Source organism: Pteropus alecto, unplaced genomic scaffold (assembly GCF_000325575.1).
Source record: "Pteropus alecto unplaced genomic scaffold, ASM32557v1 scaffold103, whole genome shotgun sequence".
In the NCBI taxonomy this organism is placed as follows: Eukaryota; Metazoa; Chordata; class Mammalia; order Chiroptera; family Pteropodidae; genus Pteropus; species Pteropus alecto.
This window is the reverse complement of record NW_006436288.1, coordinates 14,668,708-14,679,731: the sequence shown is the minus strand read 5'-3', so window position 1 is coordinate 14,679,731 and position 11,024 is coordinate 14,668,708. Positions and strand designations below refer to the sequence as shown.

At 33.3% G+C, this 11,024-nt stretch overlaps 1 protein-coding gene across 1 annotated transcript in view; it reads left to right on the top strand.

Moving 5' to 3' along the window:
* Nucleotides 1-9,944, top strand: part of SYT10 (synaptotagmin 10) — a 51,392-nt gene extending 41,448 nt beyond the window's left edge. Inside the window, exons 4-7 of the mRNA XM_006912736.1 lie at nt 283-403; nt 3,163-3,334; nt 5,754-5,883; nt 8,584-9,944. Coding sequence (XP_006912798.1) covers nt 283-403; nt 3,163-3,334; nt 5,754-5,883; nt 8,584-8,655 — 495 coding nt within the window. The 3' untranslated portion in view covers nt 8,656-9,944. The remainder of the gene's footprint in view (nt 1-282; nt 404-3,162; nt 3,335-5,753; nt 5,884-8,583) is intronic.
* Nucleotides 9,945-11,024: the final 1,080 nt, after the last annotated feature.

Here is an 11,024-nt window from a genome sequence, read left to right as displayed (position 1 = left end):
AAAAGTGACTGCAAGGTCATTGGCTCCAGTCTCTATATGAATTATGATATCATTTACTGAGTTTAGAAAGACTGACAGAGGAATTGGTTTTGGAAGATGATCAGTAATGAGTACAATCAGCAGTCTAGTTTTGACTGTATTAAGTTTGAGATTCCTATAAGAAACACAAGTGGAGATGTCAAATAAGCAGCTGGGATATTACTCTCTTTTCTTCCTCTGTTTTGTATTTTGTTTTCACTAGCTAGTGTTTGAAATTGCTAATATTACCAATTGCCTTTCTAGGAGAGTATAGATCTGGGTGAAATCATGTTTTCCCTTTGTTATTTGCCAACTGCTGGACGTATGACATTGACAGTCATCAAGTGCAGAAATCTGAAAGCTATGGATATTACTGGCGCATCAGGTATGCACATCACGGGCCAGTGGGTCAAGGGTATATTCCCAAATAAAATATTCCATGTGCCCCAAATTATATATAGTGATTGAATTATTGAGTTCATTTGTCTGTAGTGGGGTACTATAAAAGTAGAAAAAGACATTACCAACTAAAGTATACTTCAGATCACCTCTTTTATTTACATTATCATTACAAAAATTTTAAAAGGTGTTATCAAATATGTCGACTTTGAACTTGGGTTTTTATTTTATTTCCTTCTCTGCTGATTTAGTTTTTTCCTCAGAAATGCCTAATTTACCATCTACTTCCCTACTTCCAGCTTGTCACTTGCTTATAAAGGAAGACTCTTGGACTTTAAGCCATTCACTTAAAACCTTCATTACTCTACAAGTGAGGGCTACATGAAGACATATTTAGACTGAATTTATTTCTCTCACCCGATCTGCAGAGAACTAACCAGTTTCCAAGACCACCACTGGCATTCTTATCATAACCTTTCTGACTAAAAATTTGGCAGCTTTAGAGACGGGAATAAATAAAGTAAATGAATGCCTCTCGAAGTTTCTTAAAGACATTCTTGAAGGAAATTTCTCTTGTGCCAACTTTGATAAATTGGTAAAGTCATATCATGCTCTTTTATTCCTTCATTTAAATCATTACAGTCCTGGAGGATTATTTATAATTGAATATGTGAACTTGAGCAAAGTCCCGTGAAAGAAAAAATGATAAGGGCAGAGTAGGAAGGTCAGTAGCATTTGTTGAATTAAACAGAAATAAGAAATAGTGGAGATATTGGTAAAAGATGACATAGGGGGTTATCTATAACTTCGTGGTTCTTAAGAACAAAAAAGTGAATAAACTAAATTTGCATTACAGAAAGCATGAGGAAACTTTAAGTTCTAGTGTAGAAAGAGCTCCAGGATTTACTAAATGATTTAAAAAATTAGGTGCAAAAATAAATGTAGATATTATGCTCCTTTTTGTGTAAGACTGGGGATTTTTAGAATATATATTTTTGTTGCTGATATTTGCATAAAGATATACTGTTGTGACACAAAAACTAAAGAGTAGAGAGGTATGAAGACAGATGAGAGGGAGACTTTGGGTCAATAAATGTTGAAGAATTGAAGATAAACAGTGTGCTCTGCAAATTATTGTTTATTCTATTCCTTCTACCATGTATAAAAAGAGATCAAATTTTGAGACAAGCAAACAGCATCAAAGTTGTAATTAAGTAAAAGATTACTTCATTATTTATAAGAAGCTTTTGTGGGAGGAATGAGTGCTTTGAGAACACCATTAAATTAATTCTCACAAAGGGCTTGTGAATCAACTAAGGAGTCAGTATATTATCCTTGTCATGAATAGAGAAATGTCACCAGAGACATAATGGGGCATCAAAGAATAAACCAGGCCTTATTCCTATTGTTAATGAGAGGTGTAGGCCTCGGGGATCATACACAAAAGTGGATCACAAAAACGAGCTTCTCCTGTAGAACATACTTCATATTATTAAAAAAATTAAAAGTAAATGGAAAAACTGCCATTGAACATTGCAATTTTATCTTGTTTTCTTCTACATACCCCATTTCTAGCCACAAAATATGTTTTTACCCTTTAGTGGAGATGCTTATGAATATAAAGATATATTTTTCTAGAGCTCAAAAAGCATTTATTTCATCAAATAAATTAATATTGCCATCATTTTGCCCTATTCTAAAGGAAAAAGGTTTATTATTACATTGATGGAAAGAGAGAAAAAGTGGTGGTGGTGCTACAGGTGGAGAGTGACCAGAATGAAAAAAAATAATAAAAATAAAGATTGTCTTAACCATCTAGCATGCTCACTCCAGTGCCAACACTCCCTCCTTTTAATAAAAATGTAAGACTTTTTAAAGAAACTTTTGTGTAATACTGTGCAATTTTCTATAGTACTGTAACAGTCGTTCTTCTTAAGGTGGCAGGAGTAAGAGGGGTAGAGATCAGTCGGCTGGGACAGAACTTGTTAACAATATTAGATCCCTTTGACTCATAACAATATAGCTCGACTAAATCTTTCTTTTTCAATTTAGCATTATATGACAACGTCATAACGGGAATCTTGTGGCCATCTTTAAGCCAAATTTGCCTTTTTTGTTGTATACCGTTGAGCCATTTAATAATTATTTGTTGTGATTATTTCTTCAATCCGAGCTCCTTATCAAGCACCAACTCTATGACTCTCGAATGAAACCTCTAAATTTAGTTCCTTTTCCAACGATTGAAAAAAATTCTAACGTAATTTTGGCTTTCTAATTTCTACTCATTTTGATCATATATGCTTGTCTAAATATAATATTACTCTTTCACAAGTTTTAGTATACTTATTCTAAATCATTTTGAGGGAAATTAACTTTCATACAATTGTTTTCACTTGTTAGGGTTACATTTTCTAGAAATCACTTCTAACAAAATGTGTCTTCTAATAGCTGTGACTAAAAGACATAGCTCTGGACTGGCTCCTGATACACTAGTGTGTTTCTCTATTGTATTAAAAATAGTGAGATCGAGTTAACTATTTTCTAGTTCATTCAAGATAAAAGCTTTCAATTAAAATAAGAAGACTTAGAGCGTCTGCAGTCCCTAAGTAAGTCATTTAAATTTAAAACTGGTGATACCAAAGGGTTAGATATACCACTTTTATTATTTAGTAACAGTCAAACACAGTTTTATTTGTACTTTGTACTATTTATTTTATTTTAATAAAATTACCTTCTCATTCCTAGATCCTTATGTCAAAGTATCTCTGATGTGTGATGGTCGAAGATTAAAAAAGAGGAAAACAACTACAAAGAAAAACACTCTAAACCCTGTGTACAATGAGGCCATTATTTTCGACATCCCTCCAGAGAATGTGGAGCAGGTCAGCCTCTCCATTGCGGTCATGGATTACGATAGGTACGTGTATCTATCTATCTTCTCACTGAAGAACAGCCACGTGTAGTCATGCAGATTAAATTCAACCCTTCAGGCTATATACTGCCACAACAGTTTTAATGTAAATTGGAAGAAGGACAAGTTATTCATTCAAAATTCACTTTTTCCATGTTATAATATTTTTTCCTTCTCCAAAAGAAGTCATTATTAAGTTGAAGGACAGAACACGTGGGGCTGGTGAAAGAATGGGTACAGAGGCAGTATGGAATACATTATAGAAAACATTAGTGTGAAGCCTTTTTACAGTAACAACAGAAATCTCAATAAACGGAGTTTTTCTCAACTGAACTGGAACATGAATATCATGATTCTTATCGGAGCTCTGCTATTAACTAGCTGTGTGAAAGAAAAAGCTACATAATCACTTGGGGATTCATCTTTCCCATTTGTAAACATTAGCATGACATGGAACTGTGTGTGAACGCGAAGATTAAGAGTAGAAGATGGATAGTAACCATAGGAATAATCAGCCTTAAAACGTTGCCGTGTGGATAGCTCTTCCATTTCATACACTTGGAGTCACTTCTATTTTCGTGGAATAAATTGCGAACTCTCAGGTGTAGCTCTGAAGATTCTTCTTGATGCAACTCCTACATTTTATCTTCTCAACCTTCTTCTGTCTGAAATATATCAATCTAGCCCTGCCATACAGCCCTGCTCAAGTCATCACTTCTGTGTCTTTCTTAGTTAACCAACCTTTTCTTCATCTGAACTCCTTGAACTCTTGTCCCACTGAAGATTCATATCTCTTCTTTGGGCCTTGCTATATACTTCTTTTTATTGTTTTTCTTTTTATATTTACAAATCTTTTGGAAAGGAATACTGTATGTTTAACCTACAAAATTATCAGCACATAGACAATGCCTTACTACACTTATTTTGTTCTAATAATAACACAAGTGGTACAGAATACACATATACAGATACTCAAAAATGTGTCTATTTTAGAGTATCACGAAAATGGTAGAACCAAGATCCTATAACCAAGAGAAATTAATATGCTATACCCTCTGACTCAGAGCTAGCGATGAAACACCGGAAACTAAAATGATCTGTACTATCTATTTGAAATTAGTTTATATCACAGTTTACAAAAAAAGCTATCATTAAAGAGAAAGAGCAAGAGAGACAGAGAGACTCTTGAATTGAATTAGTTGAAATTTTAAACTCTAAAACTGTAGTAATGTTTTTATCGGAAGCCCTTGTTCTGCTTTTCCACAGTAGTGATTGCAGGTCAATTCAATGAGCATTTGTCACCCAAATAATTTAAGGAAGATGGATCCTTAAATATATAAAACAGAAATATAAAAAACATTGTCTTCTAAAACTATGCCTGTCTGGGAAACCTCATGTTGAAGAAAATGATACTAAATATATATACCTATATCAGTGACAAGAAAAAAGTAATGAAATATCCAAAAATCATCTCAAAGTCTCCTTAGAGAAGTCTATCAAAATAACCTTTAGAAATCCCTTTAAATGACATTCCATTCTTGAGAAGCAACTTAACGCTTACATACTGAATCAACTGTCTTGATTCAAATCCTGCCTCCGCCTCTTACTAAGTGTGTAAAGGCAGGCAGTTCCCTGGACCTCTAGATGTTTAGTTTCTGTATCTATAAAATGAAATAATGATAATGATACTCATGGTCATGGTATGAGGATTCAGTCGCTACATTTAAGGTACTTAGAATGGTGTCTGGCACATACTAAGTTCTCAAAAATATTAGCTATCATTATTACCTTGATTCATTGCTGTGAAAACAGGACATGAATAGAAAACAGGAATGTTGTTCAGCATGCTCTGGTTCTATGCAATAATAAATCAAACGTTGTGGTGCTGAACATAGATAGCCCTGCCCTGTTTAATTGTAGTACAAGCATATCATTCACTGACATATCATTTAGAGTCAATTAAATATGGTCATTTTTACAAGAAAGTAGATATTGAGCTCTTGATGAGAAATCTAAGCACCAATATAAAACATTAAGCCTTGTGAAAGAATGGGATTTGATTTACATCATTTAAAGTTAATAGGATTGTTTACAAGAAAAAAACTCATCTTATAGGTAAGGACCAGCTGGCATTTCACATTCATACTATTTTTATTACTGTGGAATGTGCTTAAGTTACAGAGCACTAAAATAGTTTCAGTGTGCTCCTTTTACAAATTTATTTTTGAATGCTGGTCTTATTTAGTAAATTTTAGTTTACCTAAGTTTTTTTTTATTTTACCTAAACTAGTTTAATCTGCAAAATTGTCTAGAATCAGTCGCAAAATCAGTGTTTTAATTATATACTTAAAATTTTGCTACAGTGTGTGAAACTGCATTTATTTTTGAATGTTGGAATGAAAGTGTGATATTCTCTGAATCGTAGGGTAGGACACAATGAGGTCATAGGAGTGTGTAGAACAGGACTGGATGCTGAGGGTCTTGGGCGAGACCACTGGAATGAAATGCTGGCCTATCACCGAAAACCAATAACACATTGGCATCCCTTACTGGAGGTAACTGTGATTCTCTGACTCCTGCTCTTTTTTTTTTTTTTTATCTCCGTTGCTTAAATATGTATATGCTAATGTTTCTGTTACATTTTATATATTCACCAATTTTTTTTAAATAGATATTGTTCGTGCTTTTGTCTCACAGACTCTATCATCCAATATTCAAAGTTCTGTGTGCCTTGTTGGATTTTAAAAACCACTAAACTTTCTCAGTTTGGTATTCCTTTGGACAGTGTACTAGCCCATAAAAACTGCAAGTCTGTTATTTTCTTGGCAGAGCCTGAAAACTTAGGTCAGTGAGTGCTGGAGTAATCAAGTAACCAACTGAATGTTGGTGCTTCTCCTTTGTGAAAACAGCCACCTCATCTAAAAATCCCCAGAATCTCTAAATAGAAGTACTATTACTTACTACAACTCATCTATATAAGGGGATAGGAATATCTCCCCAACTCTGGTCAAGAAGTAAAAATACTCATAGAGTTTTAAAATATCAAGGCATGAACTTGCCTGAGTTCAAAGCCTGACTGTGCTGTATGACTACATGTTGGAGAACTTTGGGGCAAGTTACTTTAACCTCTCTAAGCTCTGCTATTACTCTGTCATAGTAGTAAACTCACAGAGCTTACTAAATAAAATGCTGAATATTGAGTTCTTAGGACTAAGTGTGGCACAATGTTAGCTTCAATTATAACTGATATTAATAGTTATATTAACTAGAAGAGGTATCAATTCCAGTTTCTGTCAAGATTTTTAGTCATGAAGTTGTCGGTCTACTCAATGCATTGAATGTTGCTAGATGGAATGACTCGTTCCCAAAGACAGTCACCGGAGCCTCCTGAAGAGTCACAAAGTCAGTCATTTATATGACCTAATTAGAGAGGAAATGTAAGTTGACAAAAGGATTTGTGGTAGATGATGGAATTTATACAATTCAATAAAAAGAATAGTTATGATAACTACATAGTAAGTGAATAATATATTGCTGTCTCTCCATGGATAAGATTCTGCTTCTTGTTCTGGCACTAGGCATAAGGGCAGTACAGTATAATTAACTACCAAATGTCAGTTCTAATCTCAGCTTTGTCACAAAAATGTAACCTTGGCTGTGTTACTCAGGACATTTTAGGTAAAATTTGATGAATATGGTACCAACATTGCATGCTCAGACAACAGGTGAACTGTCATCATAGATATTTGCATATATATATATATTAGTGTTTCAAATCTTCACCTCACATCATCATTTATTGTAAATCATAAAAGACACACACACGCAAATGCACATTCACACAGCACTTCCCCTTAAAGTACTTCAGAAGTATAGACAAGTTTGTTCCCTAAATAGCTCAAGGAGTCTTGGGAAGGTTGTGTTTCTTTTCAACAGTGTGTATTGTTTAAAATATAAAATATACTCTACCACTTTTTATACAGTTACTATCCTTTCCTGGTTCTCCTCTTGGTTTTTATTTAAAGTTTGAAAAGTGAATTTTAATCCTAAGAATCTAGACATGAGAGTAAAGTTTGCTGGGGAGAGAATCACACTGCAGGAACACATGTGTTCTAACCCTTGGTCCTCTGGCTGGCTAATTCTGGGCAGAACATTTACTCTGTCTGCAGCTGCATTCCTCCATATTTAATGAAAATGGAAATGCAAGCCCCTCAGACTTCACAGGAACAATGTAGGGAGAAATGAGATAATGCGAGCAAGATCTTTTAACTAATGAAAGGATATGTATGATATAACCTTGGACATATTATACTTAATTATGACTGTTTAGTAAGCGTTTGTACATTTATCTGATGGAGAGCTACGGACTAGGCATGTGTTTGTGTCAGTCATTGTAGGATATACAGGAAGAATAAGCTACAATATGGACATCAGAAGATCCCAGATGTTTTTCTAGCAGCGGAGTATCAGAAGACAAGTGGACTAAAAGATTATGTAAATGTACTTTCTCCAGCAAATGGCTCCTTTTTTCAACTCCTGCACCTACATTCATTGGTCAAACAAAACATTTGGACTAGAGACCTAAGAACTGGCTGGATTTTGCACTGTGGGAAAGTGATGAGTGTATAATTATGTGTTTTGTTACCAGAGAAGTGATTAAAATGAGAAGGGAACAATTCGAGAGCTGGGTAAGTTGGTGAGACAGAGAGTAAAGCATTATTTAGAAAATCTGGTTACTTCTGCCTAGATAATCAAAAGTTTATTCTGTTGCAACTAAACTTTTTAAATACACATAATATTTAGGAACCATGAGAAATTATTATTTTTCACCTGCGGCTCCCCTTTGCCAAACTTAGCGCCTGTCATCTCATTAATTGTCATCTCATAAAAGTCCATTTCTGCCTTAGAGCAGTGTGAAATAAAGTCTCTTGTGTCTAGAACCTCTTATTGCATGTACCTAGCATCTATAGTAAACTAATAATTATTTTACAATAAGAACAGTCATAGAATGTGAAATGAATCTACAGCCATGACTAGTTGTCTGTACCATGCTCTGCCGGCATCTCTATGAGATATTTGTGGCCCCTCATGTTACCCGAGAAGGTGCGTTCTGAAGAGCAGGGAGAGTTATGTATATCTTCTCTTCAGAGACTTGCATTTCATGAGTGAATATCTACTATTAAAATGTGGCAACAATTACCTACTATGTTATGTTTTTGTACTAGATCATACATTATGAAATTATTGTCTTTCAGTTACCTGGCCGGGCAACCAGTTTTGATAGTCAAGGATCCTGCTCATCTCCCAAACCACCTTCCACACCGTAATGCCTCCAAAATAAGTCCATTATAGTAAGGACCAGGACCATACGCTCATCACATAAGAAAAAAGTAGAAGGTTTGATTTCCTCACTTAAAATATATCCCGATAATGAACAAACTTGTTGTGAAGTTTTCATTTACTTTTTTGTCTGTTTATTAACTTTGGACATCTTGATATATTTTACTTGAATACAAATAGTCCTTACTTCCATAAGGCATTTTATTCTTGCTGTCATATGCCTATTAGCACAAAGAGTGTTTTATTAAGTTGTAATTCTTTGCATAAACAAAGAAATACATGTTTAAAAAAGAATCTATACTTATCTAAAATTAAATATAGTTTATGCTGCTATTGTACCAAGTAGCACATGTCACAGGTGTATGGTTTTGATTTTGTTACAACTATGTTCATTTCTAGTTATGCACATTTCTATGTAAACTCTAATTGAAAATTTGAACTTAATTTACACAGCATTAAATCCTTGTGTAATCGAATTAATGTAACTTATCTAATATATTCTTTCATTCTCAGCAAATTATTTTCTTAGTGAGGTCTGGCTTTACTAAATTCAACTTTGTCTTTCAAGTGTGTTTAAAACATACAGATAAAGCTATAATTTAAAGAACCATTTTGAATATGGATTTAAGAAGTAATATTTAGTAGCTGAAAAATGGAGGTTGAGCCATTTGGGCTACCATTTAATATTGTCTTAATGTTACATTAGTTCACACGTCTGTTGCACTATTTAACTGATACTTTTAAAATTCTAATAATCTTAATCTCAAATGTAGCATTAGTATTCCTAAATGAATAGAATTAGAAGTCGTTCATTTTTTTAAGTGTTTGTAAACTTCCCAAGTACTGTGACATGTATATTTTGTGTCATGAAGCTATCGTGCAGATTCTGTATTTCTGATAGACCGACTAACAGACACCAAAGGTACCATAAATGTCTGTGTGCTCATCATTGTTTAGGTTGTATACAGAAATAGCGACTTTTAAACCAAATCAGACGCTAATCATTAAAATTGGCTGTTTTCTTAAAGAAAGGATGAATTTTCAGCAAATTAAATACCATTTATCATGAATAATATAATTCTAAAGTTTAATGAAAATAAAAAAATAATTCTAACAGTCCAGACCCACAGTCCTTTCATGAAAGGCATTTGCCTTCATAAGGATCAAGAATCAAGCCCCAGTGGTAAAAACTATGCAAATGTTTTTACATGACAGAACTTTCTTTTAAATTAGGTCAACTTTTTATTGTCTCTCCTATTGGAACCTATTTGTACTGTGGATAATGCATATTTTAAGTTTATCTTGACAGGAGATTGAGATAAAAACAAAACAAAAAAAGGCAAGACAATCTACACTTAGAATACAAAAACACGTTCATCAGAATGAGAAACTTTAATCAGAAATTATAAAATTTAGATTTTAGTAAAATCTCATGTTTCTAAATATTAAAAAATACAAAGTTTTAAAAGCCTTGAAATCTTGTTGGCATCTCTCATAATTATGGCATTACTGTTAATTGAGATGTAAATATTTTACACATTTAACATTTTAAAGGCAAACGCAATTCCCTAAAATTGTTCAAATGCTTGTTACCTACCATCCTAATGAAAACAAGTATTCCTAGCTAAATTTTCTAATGGAAATTATAGAAGAAACCTGTTTGAAAATTCCTGGCTACCTTACCAAGCCTAAAAAAACCACTTGCTGTAGACAGAATGACTGAAGATGAAACTTCCATTTTGGAATTCTTTATTTTACTGGGAAATAACAATTGTCAAATGGGAAGATAAAAGTTATCTTTTAATAAAATGACATTTTCGAGGACAATTATTTTATTAGCAGTTTATGATTAATTAGCAAATATGTTTTCTAAGTGAATTTAATAATTTTCTTCTGAAAACATATTTAAGGACTTGATATTTATTCTTCGAAGCTCATGATTTTCTTTGCCTCCTACGGAGAAAAAAGTCAGTGCTCGTGATGAAAAACTGCAACCAACTAACAAGGGAACTTTAATATGAGAATCATAGGTTAAAATAAGTTTTAAAGTAATTTTTAAGAAAATGTCTTCTAGGGATTAGAATAAATTTATCATGCCAGAGAATTTGTTAATTCTGTGAGAATCTCTCACAGTAATTTAAATAAGTTAAAGTAAAATAATTTTAAGTAAGGAGAGAAAATCATCACAAGTCATCTTTAATGCAGTACATGAGAGGTTTAACCTCATATCGATAAAGCATGATCATTTAAAATGATAGTTTATATTATAAAAATGTAATCCTACCACTTTTAATATAATGCATTTTCACTCTGCACAGCCACACATTCATAAACATAACTTACCCTCTTTCTACTT